General features: G+C 58.6%; 1 protein-coding gene across 1 annotated transcript; it reads right to left on the bottom strand.

Annotated features, from left to right (window-relative positions):
* Positions 1–11,367: 11,367 nt before the first annotated feature.
* LOC142823178 (butyrophilin subfamily 1 member A1-like) lies at positions 11,368–13,434 on the bottom strand (the record flags this gene model as incomplete). The annotated part of the gene is made up of 1 exon (XM_075913786.1): positions 11,368–13,434. A coding segment is annotated over one exon (798 nt), but the record flags the coding sequence as incomplete, so codon positions are not given.
* Between the last annotated feature and the right edge of the window lie 8,196 nt (positions 13,435–21,630).

The raw sequence follows: 21,630 nt of genomic DNA, 5'->3' as shown, positions 1-21,630 counted from the left end.
GAGCTGGTGCACATGGGAAGCAGCTTTTAAGACAGCTCCCCATGTGTATCAGCTCCTATGGAACCACGTCTCACCCATCCCCCTCCACTGCTGCCTCCCTATCAGCGTGGGGGCAGGGCAGACATGAGATGAGATGTTCGGGGAACTATCTTCTAAGCCTCTATGTGAGCCCCCTTTCCTCCCTCGCTGTCTCACATAGAGGCGAGGGGGATGGGGGGTTGCTCGAGGGGAGCTGACTTAAAATCTAGTTCTCCGTGAGCACCAGTTCTGCGGAGCTGCCTGCTCCTGCCTCTCACACTCCAGAGGAGGCTGCTGCACAACAGCCTCTGTCCGGGGCGGGCACAAGCTCTCGTCGCACAGAGGCTGCTGTGTGGGATGCCGGTGCAGCCTCTGTCTGCTGTGTGGGATGCCGGTGCAGCCTCTGTCTGCTGTGTGGGATGCCGGTGCAGCCCCTCATTGCTGACTCAGGCACCAGGGACTATCGAATAATCGTGGAATTGCTACAGTTTGATGCAGTGACATGATTGTTCAGTGACTCCCTGTCTGACATCCCTAGCAAACAGGGAGGGCGGCCCTGGACGGTGCTCCTCTCGTCCTTCTCTGCCATCGCTGGCAACAGCGCCGCCACTCCCGCCGGGCAGCTGGACAGTCCGTGCTGTCTCCGGTAACAGTGCAGAAGGCAGGTGGGCTGCTGCAGCTTTGCCTCCCTGCCTTCCGCGCCGCTGCTGCTGGGTAAGGATGTTAAATAACGATTCATGGACAAGTTGAGGAGTCGATGGAATTTCCATTGGCTACTCGACTAGTCGATGGGCACTTTCTGCACTTTGAACTGGACAAGGGCCCCAGCAGGGCCTCCTGTGCACTTCAAAACGGGAACTCCGTGTGCAGCCCGGGGCCAGCAGGAAGTCCCACTGACTCGGCTTTACGAGGGTCCTTCCGCTTTGAAAGGCTCAGGATCCTGGAGGCTCTTGTACATTTCTGAGTGGAAGCACCTGCATGGAGCCTGGAGTCAGTGGGGGACTCAGACCACTGGGAACCCCGAGGTCCATGTGGCGCTGCTCCTTCGGAGAACCCCCTTTTCACCCCTTTTCCCATGAGCAGGCAGCGCCAGCACCACCAGCAGCGCAGAAGGGAGGGCGGCCTGGTGTGGCGGTGCCTCCCTTCCCTCTGCACTGCTGCGGGCAGAGGCTCTGCCTACTAATGGGGAGGCTGAGGAAGTTACAAGGGGCCAGGTGCCCAACCTGGATGGCAACCCCACCGCCAGCAACAGCGCAGGAGGGAGGGGAGCTGGTCTGATATCGCCACCCTCCCTGCTGTGCCGCTGCTGGCCGTGCCTCTCACTGCTCAGCTGGGCAGCTAGAGAGCGCAGGCACCATGTGCACAAGGCCGCCTGCCCCCAGCCAACGCACATAAGGTCTGCGGCTGCTGCCCTCCCTTTTGTGCCACTGCTGGGGGCAGCCCTGCCTGCCACACTGAGGGTACGTCTAGACTACAGGCTTCTGTCCTCATCCCACGAGGAATAACGGGGCTGCCGACAAAGGGCTTTGATGTCGGCAGGGGAGCGTCCAGACTAGCGCGCTGAGCCGACAAACAGCTGATCAGTTGTTTGTCAGCTCAGCGCGGTAGCCATGTAAATTTAAATGAAGCCGCGATTATTTAAATCACGGCTTCATTTCCCTTTGCCGATCTGTCTGATCTACATGCTTCCATCGACGGAGGCATGTAGTCTAGACACAGCCATACTGTCGAGAAAGCTTCTGTCGACAAAGAGTGTCTAGACTAAATCTAGTTCTGTCGACAAAGCAAGCCGCTTTGTTAACATGACAGTGTAGACGCAAAGGACAGTGGAGATGCAATAGCGCCTTCTGTTGACAGAACTCTCTCGACAAAAGGCGTTATTCCTCGTAGATGAGGTTTACAGCCCTCGACAAAACTGCTGAGTTCTGTCGACGTTGTTTCGACAGAATTCAGCGGCAGTGTAGATGAAGTCCACTTTTGTTGACAAAACCCTGTAGTCTAGACACACCGGCTACGTCTACATTGGCACCCTTTTCCGGAAATGCTTAAAACGGAACAGTTTTCCATTATAAGTATTTCCGGAAAAAGAGCGTCTACATTGGCAGGATGCTTTTCCGGAAAAGCCCTTTTTCCAGAAAAGTGTCCGTGGCCAATGTAGATGCGCTTTCCGGAAAAAAAGCCCTGATCGTCATTTTTTCGATCAGGGCTTTTTTGCGGAAAAGACTACTGTGCTGTCTACTCTGGCCCTTTTCCGGAACAGTTTTTCCAGAAAAAGGACTTTTGCCCGAGTGGGAGCAGCATAGTTTTTCCGGAAACACAATGACGATTTCACATTAGATCGTCATTGCTTTTCCGGAAAAGCAAGCGGCCAGTGTAGACAGCTCGCAGCTTATTCCGGAAAAGCGGCTGCTTTTCCGGAATAAGTGGCCCAGTGTAGACACAGCCACCCTGACTGACCTGCGAGTGGGCCATGCTGGCAGGACACCCAGCTGCAAAGTCACCGCCAGCAGCAGCACAGGAGGAGGGGAGGCCTGGTCTGGTATCTCAGCCCTTCCTTCTGTGCCGCTGCAGGCGGTGGCGCTGCCTTTGGACCTGGGCGGCAGCAGGGCAGCGGCTGCTGTTGTGGGGCCCAGATCGGAGGGGGCCCCACTGAGCAGCGAGTGAGGGGTGGTCACTGACGGGTCCCCCAGCTCAGAAGTCAACGCCGCCCCAGCAGCAGCGCAGAGGCAGGGTGGCCTGGCATGTTGTTGCCACCGTTCCTTCCGCACTGCTGCTGGCAGGGCTGCCTTCTCCGCTGGGGACCACAGAGCAGGGGCCACAGGGGAGGTGCCCAGCTCGGAGGGCAGCTCCGCTCCCAGCAGCAGCGCAGAAGGAAGGGGGTGTGGCTGCCATTGCATCCTTCCCTCTGCCCCCCTGCTGGGGGCATCGCTCCCTTCCAAGCTGGGTGCCCAGAGCGAGCGGGATCCCAGCTGTGGGGTCAGTGCCAGCAGCAGCAGCAGCGCAGGAGAAGTGGAGGCAGCGATGCCGTTGCCACCCTTCCGTCTGCGCCGCTGCTGGCCAGGTTGGGGGCAGAGAGCAGCTGCCCCTCCAGCCGTCCAGCTGGGGAGGCCAGGAGAGATCAGGGACATTTCTTCTTATTTCCAAACTCCGCCGGGATGGGGACCTGGGGACTGAACACGAGGCCACGGCTGGGAAAGCCCAAACGTCCGGTGCCCCCGTGAGCGACCCTCCTGCCCTCGCCTTGCCGCCCCCTTCTGGGCAGGGACCCCCAGGGGGAGAAACGCTGCACTAGGGGATTCCTCTACGACCCCGAGGGCCACCACGGCCAGGAGTTCCCGGCAGCCCCTTTCCCACCACTTCCACGGAGGAGGCGGCAGGTTCTCAGGGGAGGTTTCCCCAACTCGGAGATCTGCCTGGATGGAGAGTGGAGGAGCAAAGGGAGGGCCTGGCCAGGAACACCCAGGGCCAGGGCAGGGCTCACACGGCAGCACCCACGGCAGGGAGTGGCCAGAGACTCCTGGGAACCGACGGGTGTGAAAAGAAACCTGCTGCTCAGCCAGGCCCAAAACTCTGTGTCTGCCGGCCACTGGGGCCAGCCCAGATGTATCCAGCCTCCCGCTGACTCTGGAGTCCCTGCTACCTTCTCCTGCATTGCCGGGAAGAGGAGAAGTGATTCGTGGTGTCCGAGAGATGCTCCCTCGATGCCAAAATCTCCACCCACCTCAGGAGGCTAGTAAAAGAATGTGAGACTGGTTTAAAATAAAGAGATTGAAGAGAAATAACCCGATCATTGATTGTACGAGCTTTGCTTTCTTGCCCTTAAGCACATGCTCGGGTTGGTCTCAGCCATTCTCTGCAAACCAGAGGACTTGAAAAACTTTTCTTGTGACAGCTGAAGGGGAGGCGACACCCCAGGGCCTGTGGGGACAGAGCGGTGCATGCAGCCCACAGGCACAGAAGGGGAGTTTCTGTTGCCATGACAACAGTCTCTCCCCAGGAAAAGCCCTTCCAGACTCCTGGCTGGAGCAGTCATGACTAGCAGGCAGAGCAGGGGCTGTGGGTCACAGCTGGGGTCAGGAGTCCCAGAGCAGCCCAGAGGCCGGTCTGATGGGCTCAGATTTGAAGGGCCAAAGGAATCATCATGCTCATCTGATCTGAGCTCCTGCACCTTGCAGACCCCAGAACCTTCCCCACCCCTCCGGTCCCAGCCCCACTTGCCCTGGCTGTTACTGATGCCCTCACGTCTCAGCTCAGCAATGGCAAGGGATGGAGAATCCCCCATTGCACGACTTGGTCTCTGCAGAGGGGGGCAGCCGCATCCACCCAACCCCCACAGGCTCTGCCCGTCTGACCCCTTGACAAGCCCTTCCCCCCCCCAACACGGGGTCAGTCAGATGAGGCGTGTTCTGGCCGGAGCCCCCAGCCACACGGCGGGGAAAGAATTGTCTGAGCAGCTCAGCACTGGGGAGCCCACGTTTCCCTCTGCGGAGCGCGGGGCAGCCGGTCCAATTCCTCCCACCCATGTCAGTCCAAGGGCCGCCGATGGGAGCTGGCAGCACAAACGCTCCCATTCCCGCCCCGTCGCCTGAGCCCCCGTGTCCCTGGGCCCAAGCCCTGGGCCCTGCTGGCCGAGGAGCAGGGACTCCGACCACCACACGCTGAGCCCCCAGGAACAATCCCCGCCCTGGGCCCCTTCCTAGCAGCCCTGGCGTCTCTCCCCTCACGCGGCCTGTGGGCACGGCCCGTCCGAGGGCCTCCCTGGCCACGGCTGCTGCTGGAGGCTCCTGCCCCCTCAGCTCCCCTGGGCCCGGAGCTCCCTGCGCATCCTCCTCCTCCTGCAGTCGGCCCGGCCTGAGCGGCTCCAGAGGCTTTTCTACTCCGCTCCCTCGGGGGGCAGGCCCAGCAGGACGGGGGGGCTGATTCGCAGGGCAGGGCTGATGCACCCCCCAGCCCCCGGTCATCTGAAGCAGGGGGCTGAGCCCGCCAAAGCTCATGATCCCAGCGACATGTTTTATTGGTCTGTAAAGTGCTCCCAGGCCATTTGTTGTGTGACCAGAGCGAGGGCTGAGGAGGAAGGTCCGGCCTGGGGCTCACTGCCGGTTGTGCTGGGGGTGTGTGAGGCAGAGGATACAGGCCAGGCAGAGGCCTAAGAGGGTCTGTCCATGGCCAGAGAGGGGATCCCAAGGAGCGACTGTCTCGAGTTGCAGCTGGGGAGATCTGGGGTGGGAATTAGGGGAAACGATTTCACTGAGGCTGGTGAAACGCTGGAGCGGGAGGCCTGGAGGCTAGAAGAGGGATGTGAGGGGTGCACTGGGCACTGGAACTAGGACGTGGTTTCTCCTGGGCGTGTGTGTTGCTTTTGCTCACACTCAGCTGAACGGCAACATTTCCTCCATCATCATCGTCATCATCAGACTAGTGAACACAACAGCCCCGACCTGCTCCCGGGGGGATGCTCAAAGGAAGCACCAGAAACCACGTTGGCTGGTCCAGCTTCCCCCGAAACACAGGCCGTTAACTCTGCATCCTGTGTCATCAGTGCAGACACAGCCCAGCACTGCCTGTGCCCCCCGTCCAAACCCCACCCCCCATCTCCCGCAGCCTAGAAACTTCCCCACCCAGACACCCTCACGAGCCCAGCTAGTCTCATATTATCAGTCACCAACCCCCCATGTACCTGAAAAACTGCCAGTCTGTGCCCCACACACACAGCCCCCTCTGCCAGCCACTGCCCCACATCCCTGACTACCTGCCAGTCTGTGCCTTAGAGAGCCCATCGTTCCAGCACCTATCCCATGTTGCTGACTGCCAGTCTGTGCCCCACACACAGAGCCCCCCTCCCCCCCACCAGACCCGGTGGTACAGGGTGTACGAGGCTCAGGGTCAATTTGCCCTCCCGCCTGGCTTCTCTCCATGGCTGCTGAGGGGCTCCCCTTGCACCCTCCCACATTGGGCCCAGCTCTCAGGGCCAGGCTGCAATGGGCGACAGGGTCACTGCTCCCTGCTGTGTCCTGTCCAGCCACAGGCCAAGGGGGAGCCGCACCCGGCTGGAGTCCTCCCGCCCTGAGCCAGAGCTGATCCGGGGGGTCAGACACTCCCTGCAGCACCCAGCGCCCAGGAGAATGTGGATGGTAAGTGGGGTCAGGGGCCATGGTCGTGCGGAGCTAGAGAATTCTCGGTTCCTTGGCCCCCAGCGAAATCTCCCCCGACATTCCCAAGAGGAGCGGGCAGGGAGAAATTTATAAATCTCAACTACCCACCCGGAGAAATAAAAAAGCAAATTGAAAGAGCCAGACAAATACCTAGAAACCATCAACTTCAGACAGACCCAAAAAAACCAGCAATAGAACACCACTTGTCATCACCTACAGCCCCCAACTTAAACCTGTCCAACACATTATCTATAAACTACAGCCTATCCTGGAACAGGATACTAAACTCCGAGAGGCTCTGGGAGACAGACCCATAGTCTCCTATAGACAACCACCTAACCTCAAGATGATTCTTACCAACAACCACAGGAAATACCACACTAATACCAACCCTGGTACCTTCCCTTGCAATAAACCCCGTTGCCAGCTTTGTCCACATAGTCACTCTGCTGATACCATTATTGGACCTAACCAAGCGAGTTATAAGATCAAGAACACATATTCCTGCGCATCCAGAAATATAATCTATGCTATCATGTGCCGAAAGTGTCCGTCTGCTATGTACATTGGACAAACGTCTCAGACACTTTGCGAAAGGATCAATGCCCACAAAACAGATATTAGACAGGATCACAAAGAAAAAATAGTTTCTTGCCATTTCAACCAGAAAGGACACTGTCTCAACGACTTGATCACCTGCATCCTGCTTCAAAGGCCTTTTAAGACTGCACTTGAAAGAGAATCCTCTGAACTGTCATTCATGCTCAAATTCAACACTTTACACTTAAGTTTAAATAAAGACTCTAATTACCGTACCCATTACAAAGATAGCTTCCCCAATTATCACCTCTAATATCATTAGCTCACAGACATTTACCTCCCCCCTTCCCCTTTCTGTTCTGAAATTTGATTAGTGTAACCCCCAAGGAGATTACTTGGATTCCTGGGGCCTTGTCTGCTGGCAGCTCAGGGACAGGCGCAGGGAGTTTGCCTTGGCTCCCCCTCCCTACCAGGGCCAGAGTCTGCCCGGCAACCCATAGGGAGTGAGATGCCCCTCCCAGGGGGAAGGAGAGACCATTGTTGAGGGGAGTCTGGAGCCAGCCAGGGAAAGGGGAGGACTGGCTGTGTGGGAGCTAGTGAACCCCAGGCCTGCATGCAGGGTTCCCCCTGAGAACTAGCCTCTAGGGACGGGAAGGCAGGATCCCTCAGCTGGGTTTATGTCTCCACTGGTGATTCCCAGTTGTGGCGTTTGCTGGGAGGCTTCCCCGGCCAGGCTGAGTTGGCTCCAGCTCCCTGGGTGAGAGAGTCACTGCATGGTCAGCTCAGCTCTAGCAGCAAGTTCAGGGCTGCTGCCTGCTGTGTGGGTCTGAATGCTGGGCTGGGAGGCTGTAGTTTGAATTTTGGTGCAGTTGTGGGGTCTGCATCTTGAGCCCTGCACCCCTTCGCGGTGAGGGGGAATCCTGGGACCGAAGCAGCCTGGTTCCTGCTTGAAGAGGATCCCTGTGAGAAGAGAGCAGCCCTTTGCAGAGACTGAGTCATCTCTCAACCTGAGGCTCATCCATGGAGTGTGTGAGTGCACCAATTGTTAGTTAGTCAGGCAGGGAATTTGTTTGGGGATTTTATTACCTGCAGCCTATTAAACTGTGGAGGGATTTACTGCCTTCTCCCATTTGTGAGTCCTTTGGGCTGTACTGGACCTAGTCAGCCCCACTGCTAAACCACTGCAGAGAAGGATTGTGTGGTCAACAGTCATCAAGGGCCCCAACAAAGTACATGTACCAACAGGACACTGACCTTACAGTTGCTGGGCACCGGTGACCCTAAAATAGTGTTTTACCCTGTTCTGTTATAATTGTCTCCTGTTTAATGTAACTGTGTTTATTATAGTGTATGTGTTTGTGTTATTTTCTGGGAGTCTCCAACTATCTGGCAAATATGTGGGGATTATCCTGGGCTAGAATTTTCCTCCCAAGCTGCCCTGGTGACCCTGCTAGGAAGGAGTGAGGGGGGTGGAGGCACCGCCAAGTACATCAATCAGAAAGAATAAAATTGAGTGGGTGGCGGGATCCAGAAGAACCCAGACCTATCCATCCGAACCTGAAAGGAGATTGGCTTTAAAAGAAGGTAACCAGGTGGAGAGGGGGCGCTACATGTCCTTTTCATATGTGTTCATTTTTTTAATTGTATCCTTTGGTATATATGGTTGTGACAATTTTCTTCCACTATTTGATCTGAGGAAGTGGGTCTGGCCCACGAAAGGTCCTCACCTAATAAACCATCTTGTTAGTCTTTAAAGTGCTACATAGTCCTGTATTTTGTTTCAAATAAACCTTCAGTTCGACTTCCAATTGAGAGTCACGTCTGGCTGTGGATGGGGGTGCAGGCCGGTGACCCCCCCCCCCCCACACAGCCCGTGACAGAAACAAAGAGCCAGGATGGGAGAGATGGGGCCTCCTGTCTCCTCCCCCCACCCTGAGTTAACAGGGCTTCCCCCTCCCCTTTGAGCTTGTGCAGAGGCAAGTGACAGGGCCTGGCTGCAGGGTTTGTGCTGGTGCTTGAGGATTAAACCTGAGCTGCTTGCTCAGTGGCAGCCCCCGCAGGCCCTTCCATAGCCCGGCCGGCAGAGCGAGGGCTGTAGCGGGCGCTCAGCTAGTGACCCTCGGGGGCTGGCTGGACTCTGGCTTCAAGGGGAGCGTCTCTTCCCTCCCCTGGCTGGGCAGAGCGAGAGAAGGGAGGAAGGGCTCGGGGGCTCCCAGCCCGAACCCAGCTGCAGCCAATACACCGGGACCTGTGGGTGCCTGGACATGTCCCTTCCCTCACCCTTGGTCCCAATCCTGCTGTAGCTGGGATCTTCCATGGGCTGGACACCCCTTCCTAGCCCGAATCCCCAGGCCCAGACCTACCCGGGCAGACCCCTCTACCTGGTGTGAACCCAGCCATGGTCGGTCTTCTCACACCTGTTGTGTCTCCCCTGCTCTGGCCCAACCCAGTCCAGGACCGGCCCTGCTGTGGCTGGGGAGGGAGGCCTGTCCTGGGGCCCATGAGCAGGGGAGCCCCAGACACTGACCCAGCCCTTGTGGCTGCCGACTCTGCCTGGGAGCGGGGCCCAAAGGGGACATCGGCCGTCGTGCCCGGGGCCGTGCACCCGTCAGACAGTGGCCGGCTGGGGCAGGGCTCTGGAAGCTGCTGGTCCCCAAACACGGGAAAGGCTCCCCTGCCAGTGCTGGGCCTGGGTGGCCCATTGCTCCTGTTCTGGTCCCCTCCCCCACAGGATCCCGAATCCCCCCCCCCTCCATTGCCCCCTCACAGGCTGGTTTCTAGCCAGGTTGCTCCCGAGGGAGGCGCAGGAGCGGAGACCAAACCGAGGGGCTGCCGGGGCCTTTTCCATTCTGTGGCAGAGGCTGGTACTTCCTGTGTCCCAAACCAGCGTCACCGCACAGGCCCCCTGGCTCGCTGGCCCAGTGGTGCCATCCCTGGTCTGTCCCTGGGGCAGTGGCACAGCTCATGTCCCTGGCTGGAGCCCCGAGTGGGAGGCCGGGCTGATGCCGCTCTGTGTGGGGTGTGACCCTGCTGCACAGCGCCAGGGCGACGTTCAGAGACACCCGCAGCCCCACAGCTCCCAGTGCAAAGGGGGCACAAACCTACAGACACGGCACTTGCAAACCAGCCCGTGTGCAGACACCTCGCACGGCCGCTCGGGTCTGGAAGGGGAGGGGGTGGGAGCCAAAGTGACCAGGCCCAGCCTGTCTGACCCCCTCCCCCGGTTCCAGTGCCTCCGGGCTTCCCCATGTTCCCTCTGCGAGCAGCCTGGGATTTACCCAGCCCAGTGGCTCTGCCCTGCAGCACGAGGCCCCTTCCCCCGGGGCAGGCAAAGCCCCCTCACTCCAGTCCATGCTTTTGGGGCCATCTCACCTCCAGCGCCCCTGTGACACTGCTCTGTCCCCGTGAGCAGGGCTGCCGAGAGGGGCTTTACCGGGGGGGGGGGGCTGGCTGGGCTGCGTTTCCCACCCACTCTCCAGGGTCTCCCTCCTCTCTGGCTCCGCAGAAACAGCTGCCGCCCCTCCCTCCGCAGGCCCCGCCCAGAGGCAGAAACCAGACCTGCAGCCTTTTGCCAGGGGAGCAGCTGCAGAGAGGAATGTAAAATCCTGGGGCAGAAGGGGGGACATTTACCTGGGCGAGCCATGGGAGTGGCTGAGCTGGACCTGAGAGACTGAACTCAGCTCTTGGGTGGAGGACACTCCCCCCGAATCCTTTGGCTAACCAGGGTCCCCGTTCCCATGGCCCTGTGCTGGAGCAGTCAGAAGGACGAGGCAAGGGGCTGCTTTACTCTATCCCACTTGTTCTCTGCCTCTCCCTCCCGCCCACAGCCCCTAGCGGAGTGACTCACTCGCCCATTCCCACCGGCCAACGGAAAAGCCGTGCCGGCTCCACACTGCCCAGGCTGTTCCTGAATTGGCACGTCGGGCGCAGAAGGCAGAGGCCTGCCGAGGACATGAGAACATCCTTCCCACCCCCCCGGACAAGCATGTTCAGTTTTTTAGCTGGGCCTACCTAGCAACCCTAGCACTCAGGCCCCGGAGTCCGAACCCAGAGGCAGCCACGCAACATTCCTCCGAGGAGTTTTAAACTCCCGGGACGTGACGTCACATCACGCCAGGGCCCCGCCCACCTGCAACACTGCGCATGGCAGCAGCAGGCGGCGAGGGGGAGCCGCGCACGTTAGGGACGGTCTGGGGCTGAGGGGGATGCTCTGGGGGCAGGGTGGGAGAATGCGCAGGGGGGCCGGCAGGGGGGGCCGGGCCCACTCCAGGCAGAGCCAGGGGAGAGACCCAGCTCCACATATTGGTGGAGCAGGGCCCCCGGCTCTGAATAGTTACTTGCCGGCACTTCCGGGTTCAGGGGCGCAGGGCCCCCTTAGATGCACAGGCCGAAATCAACCGAATCGGCCTAAGGCCGGCCCTGGTGCCAGGACAATGGGTATGTGGAATGTGACTGTTTCTCATCAGATGCAAAGGGATTGGTGTGATGGCAGGGACAGATCTACCCCAGAATGAATACAGGGGGGTGAGCAAAGGTCCCAGCTCAGAAAAGGGCAACAAAAATGATTTGGGATTTGAAACTGGTCCCATAAGAAGAGAGATGAAAAAGACTGGGAGTTTTCAGAATAGAAAAGAGGAGACAAAGGAGGGGTAGGAGAGAGGTCTGTAAAATCATGCCTAGTGCAGAAAAAGTGAATAAGGAAAAGTTATTTATTTATTCCCATAACCGAAGAACAAGGAGTCACCAAATTAAATTAATAGGTAGCAGGTTAAGACAAACAAAGGAAGCTTTTCTTGACACAGCGCACAGTCACCCTGTGTCTACACGGCCACTTTATTCCACGTCTACACTGCAGGTATTTTGAAAGTGTCAAAATACTGTTACGCTGGAGGACTTCTTACTCTGACTGCTGTAACCCTCATTGTACGAGGAATAAGGGAAGGTGGAGGAAGAGAGCTCTGTTTCAAAATAGGTGCTGTGGAGACGCTCCCAATTTTGAAATAAGATATGAAACTGATGTAGCTCATTTTGTGTAGCTTATTTTGAGATAAGTCCTGCTGTGGAGACGTATCCTAACAGGGTTCAACAAAGAGCTGGATAAATTCATGGGGGTTAGATCCTTCAGTACTTATTAGCCAGGATGGTGAACCTAGACTCTGTTTGCCAGGGGCTGGGAATGGGCGACAGAGGAGGGGTCACTGGACGTTCCCTGTTCTGTTCCCTCCCTCTGGGGCACCTGGCACTGGCCACTGTGGGCCGACAGGACACGGGGCTGGACGGGTCTTTGGTCTGATCCAGTCTGGCTGCTCTGATGTTCCCTGGTGAGCGCCCCCCATAGACTAGCTCAGGCAGCTCCCTGCTGGGCCTGCTGGCTTGTCCCAGACACTCCCATCCCCCGTCACTCAGGCTGGGGGCTCGCAGCGTCGTGCCAGGGATTTTCTGGGCAGCTACAATTCCAGGCAGCGCCCTTCAGCGTTGCAATGGCCCAGCCCCCGCCTGGAGCTCGCTCCTTGTCTCCAGCTCTGCAGGGGAGAGCAACGTTCCCAGCAGGCAGCAGCTTCAGGACCCAGGGCCGGCTGCTTTCCTGAGCTCAGATGGCCCCCAGAGTCCCCAAGGTGGGGGAGGCGGGAGGGGACTAGTGAGGGGCAGAGCCGTTGGGTTGGTCGATTTGTGTGACCTGATCTGAAGTCTGCCTGTCCCCAGCCCGGCTGAGAGTTCTGTCCCTGTCCAGCCCCCAGCTCTGCCCTTCAGGGCCTGTCTGCTCCCTGGGGCTGCAGTAGGTTTCTTCTACCTCCCTTAAGTGGAGCTGCAGGGAGGGAGGGGAAGGAGCTTCCAGGGGTCATAGAGGTGAGGAGTCAGGGGCTGGGTACAGAGGAGTCCTCCAGGGTCACACAGACTGGGGTGTGTGAGGCCAGAGGGGCTGCTGTCAGGAAGACAGTCGGAGCTCGGTGTTTGTGCCCCACCCCACCCAGATCCAGGGTCGGATGCTCTGCCCAGGGAGGGAGCCCGGCGGGAAAGTGAAGATCGGGGCTTTGGCAGCAGCATCAATAAATGTCACCAGCCCCCAGTCACAGTCCAGACAAACCCGGATCCTGCTGGGGGGGCTCAGGGGCAGGGGGGTTGCAGGGTCAGTGAGAGCCCGGAACTGACCCCACCACCACCCCACAGCCCAGATCCCGCCCTTGGGGCTCAGGCTGATCCCTCCCTTTCTGCTCACAGACTGTCTGGCCACCCCCAGAGACCAGATCCCTTCCTTGGGGGGTGGAATGATCTCTCCCTTCCTCTTCACAGACTCTCTGGCTACCCCCACAGCCCAGTATTGCCCATCCCCCACCTCCACCTCCCAGTAATGTCTCCCTGAGGTGAAGCCCTCACGGCCCAGCACACAGGGCACACTGTCAAATCTCTCCCGGATGTCGGGCCGTGGCTGCCGTGTGTTTCCCAGTCTCACACGTTTCCCATCCTCCGACAGGACGAGCTGGGGATGCGCCGTGTCTGGATCCAGAGTCACGTTGGCTGGGGGAGAATCAGAGCGTGAGGGGCAGAGCTCAGCCCTGGGGGGGTCGATGGCGTCAGGGACAGAATCTGCCCCAGCTGGGCAGTGACTCAGGGACTCTCCTTCCTCCAGGGGCGCCCGGCTCTGAGTGGGGAGCAGCCCTGAGGTCTCGGCCCAGCCCAAGGGGCAGCTCACTCCCCGGCAGGGAGGGGCCGTGGCAGAGAGAAGGGGTCAGAGGGGCCCTGACACTGGGAATCTGCCCCCCTCTCCCTGGGCCGGGGACAAGCGTCTCTGGGCCGGGGACCTCAGATGGAAACTGCCTGGTCAGGGCTGGCTGAATCCAGGCCCTGCCCTCAGCTAGGCCCCTCCCCATTGAAATGTCCCCGGGTCCCAGCTGCCTCTGGGCAGGGTTTGTGATTCCCCCACACGGCACATCTGGGCTCGGCTCCTTTCCCGCCGCACTGGGGCTCTGGGCCGAGCTCCGACCTGCCCCCCACCAGGCTGCTCAGCCTCCGGCCCAGCGCCCAGACCCCGCAGAGCCAGCAGGGAGGGGCAGGGACTGGCCCCAGCTGGGCGGGAAGAGGCTGAACAAGGCGAGTCCTGCCCTGGGGGTGCCCAGGCGCCGTGCGGAGGGAACGGGGGTGTCTCTGTCCCAGCCATGGCAGGAGGCTGACTCAGGGGCTGACAGAAGGAAGAGGGGCCCAGGGAGCTGAGGGGGGTCCCAGTGGGGGCTGGGCGGAGGGAAAGAGAAGCTGAGCTCACGTGGGGAGAGAGGAAAAGGGGAACAGGACCAGAGCTCTGCTCTCAGCAGCTCCCCAGCTGCCTGCCATGGGCCCAGGACTGCCCCTGTCTGTGCTCCGGGCCCTGGTGCTCTGGGGTTTGATCCATCCCTTCCGCCCCCCCGCAGAGCAGGGACCCTCCCATGGACTCTTGGGTCCTCTGCTGGGAGCAGGAGAAAGAGCAACGTCCCCGCTTGCCCCAGAGTTCATGCTGGGCACAGCCCGTCAGTCACTGGGGGGAAGAGAAACTCCCCTCTTGGACCTCCCCACTCCCTTCCCCAGAGAACAAGGGGAAAGAATGGGTAGCAGGCTTCAAACTAGTAACAGAAAGTTCTTCTTCCCAAAGCAAAGAGTCAACCTGTGGAACTCCTTGTTGCAGGAGGCTGTGAAGGCTAGAACTAGAACAGAGTTTAAAGAGAAGTGAGATAAAGTGATGGAGGTTGGGTTCATGGAGTGGTATTAGCCAGGGGGTAGAAATGGTGACCCTGGCCTCTGTTTGTGGAAGGCTGGAGATGGATGGCACGAGACAAATGGGTTGGTCATTGTCTTTGGTCCATTCCCTCCAGGGTACCTAGGGTTGGCCGCTGTCGGCAGACAGGCTACTGGGCTAGATGGACCTTTGGTCTGACCCAGTACGGCCATTCTAAGTTCAGGGCTCAGGGTTGGGGGTCTCACTGAACCACCCTGATTTTCATGCAAACCTGCTCCTGGGTGGCCAGGCTGGCAGCTATCCTGCCGTAGACGGCCACTTTCCTGTGCCTAGTGCGGAGGTTGTGGATGAGGTCTTCACTAAACCAGGCAGGCGCCCGCCTCTTGCGGACCTGGGCAGGCTCCCATGAGCCGCCAGCCTAGTCCCGGGAAGAGGCAGAGGGCTGGGTGGCAGCGGGTGGCTGGCTAGTGCCGTGCCAGGTGCAGGGTCTGCTGGCTGGGTGCTGGCAGGCTTGCACCTGGCACGGGCACCGTAGCCAGCCCGTGCCCCTTTAAGGGCTCCAGGGCTGGGAGGGGGGCAGAATAGTTTCCCTGGTGGTGCCCAGAGTGGCCAGCAGGGTAAGCTGGGAAGGGCCAGCCTCCCACTGGTTCGAATTAAGTGGCTACACAGCCCTTAATTCGAACTAGTTAATTTGAACTAGGCGTTAGTCTTCATAGAATGAGGTTTACCTAGTTTGAATTAAGTTCGAACTAGCGGTTTGTATGTGTAGCGCCTATCAAAGTTAATTCGAACTAACGTCTGTTAGTTCGAATTAACTTTGTCGTGTAGACATACCCTTGGGGATTCCTGGAGATAAAGGGCTCTGGGCTGGGGGGTTGGACTCTGGGCTGGGGCTCTGGGGTGGCTCAGGAGGAGGCGTTTGGGGGCAGGAGGAGGCCCCTGTGCCCGTGAAAGCTGGGGGAGGGGCAGTTTGTGGCTCTGTTCCCATGGCTGGGGCCTGGCCAGAGGTGCTAAACAGCCTGCCCGGTGCCTGTCCTTTGGCACCGCACTGCGCCTGGCAGCAGGCCTGGCTCTGAGGGGGGCACGAGGCCTGAGGCAGCTCACCTGGTCTATACAGGCTGAGGGGTCCCTCCAGTGCATCCGGCAGAGTGTCTGTGGGAGGAGAGGGAGAGATTCAGGTTTGCACGGGGAGCCCAGAGCCGGGTTGTCACGTCACAGACACACTCAGGCCTTGTTCACTTCCGGCCTTTTGTCGGTGCCTAGGCCCAGGTCCTGCAGAGACTTTGGCATCAAAGCAGCTTTCGGCATTTTAGTCCCTTGATTAGGGTTACCAGGTAGTCTAAAAATAATACTGGACACACTTGATGGGGGAGGGGGGAAGGGACCATCCAGGAGGGGAGCAGGGCTGGCTGGGAGGAGGGGGGGAAAGCAGAGTTGGTGGGAGGGGGGCTTCGGGTGCAGTGGGGCTGGCTGGGAAAGATCGGGGGGGGGGGGCAGCCGGCGGGAAGCAGAGCTGGCGGAGGGGGCTCAGGGGCAGCGGGGTTGGCCGGGGGAGATTGGGGGATGGGCACCTGGAAGGAAGCAGAGCTGGAGGGGACGGGAAGGGTCGGGGACAGCGGGGCTGGCCGGGGGAGATCAGGGTGGAGGGGGGGTGGCCAGTAGGAGTGGGGTTGGCCGCGGGAGGTTGGGAGAAGGAGAACCGGCCGGCAGGAAGCAGGGCTTGGCAGAGGGGGCATATCGGCCAGTGGGGAGCAGGACTAACCTGGGCATGTGCAGATCCGGAGGTGCTGCCTGTCCCATGCACAGTCCCGGTGAAGCGAGTCCGGCTGCGGCTCCACAATGCACTTGTCCAGCGCTCAGGAGCACACACAGGGCTTCCCCTCCTCCCCAAGGCATCGCTCCCAGCGCAGGTCGCGCCCCCTCCCAGCCACTCCCCCGCCCCCTCCAGGCTTCTGGATGCCAGAAAACCAGAAAATACCGGACACTGCACATGTCCAGTATTTTTCGAATTTTTTTTACTGGATAGAGGGCACAACAATCAGGCTGTCTGATAGAACGCTGGACACCTGGCAACCCTACCTTTGATGCTAATGGGAGGTGAGGGGTTGTGTGTGAACTCCTGGCTCTCGCTGGCGCTGCAGGGCTGTTTGCTTAGTGTGTCTACACGGAGCAGCACGATGGGGTGCTGGCCTCCAGAGGCAGCAATCGGAATGAGGAGAAAACCACTTTATCCCAGGGGAAACTGAGGCAGGGTGGTGGGCTCCATGGTCCATATTCACCCTGTGCCGGCAGAGCAGGGTCGGGAGGCCACTTGTGACCTGCTGCTCAATGGCTGCAGGGGCCGGAGTCGGGCTTGGCTTAGGCAGAGTCACATCCCGGTTACAATGGTCCCGTGTGCCTGGGCCAGGGACCAGAGAGCCAGAGGCCCAGTGTTACACAGCCCACGTCTCCCTGTCCCTCCCCACTGCCTTCCCCATCCCTCCCCTCCCCCTCCTTCTCAGAGACAGGCCTTGGGCCTGCAGCTTCTGGGAGGCGGCACAAGAGGCAGGACCAGAGCTCAGGGAGGGGTTGGGCCCAGCTCCAGCAAACAGCTTGTGACTGAGAGGCCAGATTTCAAATGGCCCCTTTTGGTCCCCAAGAACTGCCCCTGCAGCTCCTACCATCCCCACCTGCATCTGTGGGGGCTGCACCGCCCTGGGGTAGAGGCGGACTGGCAATCAAAATAGGCCCGGGAAATGGGTTGAGAACGGCCCACTTTTTCACATCAAAGAATGTTTTTTAATTTACTCTTTGACCCCCATTAGCCACACACACCCCAACCCCTGTTAACCATGCTACTGACCCCCATTAGCGAGGCCTCTGGAGGTAACACTCTCGGGGCAAGATGGACACATGACCAGAAGTAAAAGGTGTCATGTGACCCCTCCTAAGGCCTTTTCCCACCATCCTCCTACCAATAGGGATTAGTTGGCCCCCACCGAACCCCCCCTCATGCAACTATCCTGCAATTGCATTAGCCCAACGTGTGTGACATTAACTCGGGGGCAGAGAGGCTGGGGGAAGTGTTCCCTCTAAGAGTTTCCTCCCATGAACAGAATGAATTTTGTGTTGTGCACCAGTACTGAGTTAAGGTGGCTTGTTTGGATGTGCCACTGTGGCACCCACGTTATTAATAAATATCTTATGAACCTCTCCCTTTTCCCTCTGCTACCATGTCTCTTCCCCTTGCTCCATCAGCTCCCCTGGTGTTTGCTGCCCCCCAACCCCTCATTCTCCTCTGCTTGGGAGGTTGTGGAATCCCCATCTCTGGAGCTATTTAAGAGTAGGTTAGATAAATGTCTATCAGGGATGGTCTAGACAGTATTTGGTCCTGCCATGAGGGCAGGGGACTGGACTCGATGACCTCTCGCAGTCCCTTCCAGTCCTAGTATTCTATTATTCTATGATTGGCATTTGTCTCTCCTCCAACCCATCCCTTGGTGCCTTCCCCTGACCTGCCCTCCTCCCCTCAGCACAAGCCCCTTCCTCTCCCAGTCCTTCCCCCTATTTTCCCCCTTCCCCTCTCCCACCTACCTTCTTCCTTCCAGTTTGCGGGGCTGGAGTCTGCGATCGGGCCCCAGAAGTTCCTGCAGCCTTGACCCCAGCTGCTTGCGGGGCTCCAGACCATATTCCAGGCCTGGAGCTGGGCCGCACAATGTTAATTTTACTGAAGTCCACGCATCCCATTAGCAGGAACACAGGGGTTGGGGGAAGTCACCCCCCCGACCCACCATGCAGAGCACGCCTGTGTAAGCGGGTCCATACCAGAGACGTAGCGAGGGTGTTTTGCACCCAGGGGAAAAGGCCAATTTTGTTACTGTGGATCATATTACAGTAAACTTCCGATAAACCGGCACCTTTGGGACCCAGGGGGTGCCAGATTATCAGATATGCCGGACTATCAGAAGGGGGGGCTATGAGGGATCTGGGGTGGGGGAGCGTGCCACCCCAGACCCTTCATAGCCCCCCCTTCCGATAGTCTGGCTCTGCCCCAGGTGTCCCTGATTCAGACGCTGCTGAAACTGACCAGCAGCGGCTGAATCGGAGACGTCTGGGGCAGAGCAGCTGGAGTGCTGCCAGGTTGGTCGGGTAGCGCCGACCCTTGGCGCAGCGAGACCAACTGGGCAGCACCCCAGCTGCTCTTGGGGACGCTTGGGGCAGAGCAGCTGGGGTGCTGCTGGCTTTGTCCTGCAGCGCTGCTCCTCGGCGCTGCGGAACCAACCCGGCAGCACCCCAGCTGCTCTGCCTCAGGTGTCCCCAAGTCAGACGCTGCTGATACTGATCAGCAGCTGACTCCAGGAAGCCCGAGGCAGAGCTGCTCTGCCCCGGGCCTCCCTGAGTCAGCCACTAGTTAGTTTCAGCAGCGGCTGAATCAGGATGCCTGGGGAAGAGCAGCTGGGGTGCTGCCTGGTTGGTCCTGCAGCCCCCAGGGGGCAGCGCTAGGGGACCTGCCCGGCAGCGCCCCAGCTGCTCTGCCTCTGGCTTTCCAGTTCAGCCTCTGGTCAGTTTTAGGCTGAATAGGGGAAGCCGGGGGCAGAGCAGCTCCAATGGTCCGGCTGCGGAGCACTTCCAGGTTCCTGATGGTGCCGGACCATCAGGAGTGCCGGACCGTCAGATGCCGGACCAATGGAGTTTTACTGTATGTCTTTTCATAGAAACTTTATATACTTTTACAGAACATAGAAACTTTGTATTAAGCCTTTTTACATAGAAACCTTGTATTTTGTAGACTTTGAAACACCTCCCTTCCCCCTAAACTGATTTTCCTGTGGAGTGAACGAGGTGTGAATGGATAAGGCATGAAAGAAAGGCATCTGGAGAGTAATGGCAGGAGACAAATCGCTTGATCATTGTCTTTTGTCCACCCTCTCTGGGGCACCAGGTGCTGGCCACTGTCAGCAGACAGGATACTGGGCTAGATGGACCTTTAGTCTGACCCAGTACGGCCGTTCTTATGTTCTTATGTCTGGGCACGTGCAATGGTTGGAGAAAGGTGGGGGGCAGATTCCAGAACAATAAGAACAATGGGACCTGTGAAGCGGGCTCATTGGAAGAAGGCTGGATTTATAGAAAGCTTGGGAACAAGCAGCAAGCACCTGCTTTTGGAAGGTCCCTCTTTGAAGGTGAATGGGGGAGCATTACACCCCCCCCATGCACTCACCCCTCCTCCCCCAGAGCAAGACACCTCCCACCCCCTGCACAGCCTCGATTGAAAACTACTGCTCCTCCCACCCAGCTGGCTGCTTCAGCTGCAGTTTGAAGAGAACCCGCTCAGGCGCAGCAGCATGTAGCCAGAGGGAGGCTCCTGGACTCACCCCAGCCCGGGGCCCACCCCTTAGCATGGCACTAGGGGGCAGAGGCAACTGTTCTCCCGCCCCTCCTTTGCTACACCTCTGGAGTGGGGAGGGGATGGGGGAGAAAGGGCCGGGCAGAGTCACAACTTCAGCAGCTGCTTCCAGGAGCCGCTTGCCGGGTTTCCCCCTCCTCCTTCAGCAGCCACCATTTGGCCCTTCGGCCAACGGGGAAATTCCCGGTATCTCGCCAGGCCAGTCTGCCCCGGCCCTGGGACACCCGCCCTGCAGCCCTCTGGCTGGGAGAGACGCAGGGGCCAAAACGAAGGGATTTTGCTGAATTTGGGCCAGAAGGCTGTGACCATCCGTGAGTCTCCTTCTCCTCTCCCTCGGCTTGGCTAGTAGGGGAAGTGCTGAGAACTGGGACCAGGGTCGTTGCTCTCTACACGATTGGAGACTGAACGTGGGTATTTATGCTGGACAATATACGGCCCAGGGGCCAGATCTGGCCCACCAAGCCCCCAAATCCAGCCTGGGGACCCCAATCCCGGGACCCTCAGGCACACGCAGCTGCTGTGGTTTAAAGCTCAGTTCATACGGCTCTGAGCTCTGCAGCGAGGGGGGGGGGGCTTCATGTGATCTCCCTGCCCCCAGCCCAATCCTCAACTCCGATTGGCTGGAAACAACCGGCCAATAGGAACTGAGAGATTGGCCTCGGGGTGGGGGTAGCACAAGCCTTAGAGCAGTGGTCTCCAACCTTTTTACACCCAAGATCACTTTTTAAATGACAGACCAAGCCAAGATCTACCGCCCCGCCCCTTCCTTGAAGCCCCGCCCTCTCTATTCTCCTCCTCTCCATCACTTGCTATCCCCAATCCTTATACTGCTACTTAAAAAAAATATTCCCACCATTCCTCGCAGCTACTCACCCGTGCTGTTGCTCAGTGAGTAGCTGCTCCTCAAATGAGGAAATCTAATGTAAATGTACTGCGCAGGCGCACAGTTCAGAGAGAGCTCAAGAGCTACTCTTAGAGCCCCTGAGATCTACCAGTAGATCGCGATCTACTGGTTGGTGACCACGGCCTTAGAGCCACATGGAGGGAGCAGCCTGCATAGAATCATAGAATCATAGGACTGGAAGGGACCTCAAGAGGTCATCGAGTCCAGCCCCCCGCCCTCAAGGCAGGACCAAGCTCCATCTACACCATCCCTGACAGATGTCTATCTAACCTGTTCTTAAATATCTCCAGAGAGGGAGATTCCACCACCTCCCTTGGCAATTTATTCCAATATTTGACCACCCTGACAGTTAGGAATTTTTTCCTAATGTCCAATCTAAACCTTCCCTGCTGCACTTTAAGCCCATTACTCCTTGCCCTGTCCTCAGAAACCAAGAGGAACAAATTTTCTCCTTCCTCCTTGTGACACCCTTTTAGATATTTGAAAACCGCTATCATGTCCCCCCTTAATCTTCTTTTTTCCAAACTAAACAAGCCAAGTTCATGAAGCCTGGCTTCATAGGTCATGTTCTCTAGACCTTTAATCATTCTTGTCGCTCTTCTCTGTACCCTTTCCAATTTCTCCACATCTTTCTTGAAATGTGGCGCCCAGAACTGGACACAGTACTCCAGCTTGGACACAGTACTAAAGTGCTGTGATCTGGGGCTGCAGCAGGCAGGGAGCTCAGCCTGCCTTGGGGGTACTGCAGAGCTGCCTTTGGCACCCCAGCCTCTCCTGCACCCCCACTCTGTACCCCCTGTCCCAGGTGATAACTCCCTCCCAGACCCTGTAGCCCCTCCTGCACCCCTCCCCCAGGCCAGAATCCTCTCCTACATCCACACCTCCTCCCATTCCCCTGCCCCAGGTCACCACCCACACCCTCTGC

This window comes from Pelodiscus sinensis, chromosome 32, assembly GCF_049634645.1.
Source record: "Pelodiscus sinensis isolate JC-2024 chromosome 32, ASM4963464v1, whole genome shotgun sequence".
NCBI classification, from domain to species: domain Eukaryota; kingdom Metazoa; phylum Chordata; order Testudines; family Trionychidae; genus Pelodiscus; species Pelodiscus sinensis.
Note: the sequence above shows the minus strand (reverse complement) of the source record. Positions and strands in the feature narration are given on the sequence as shown.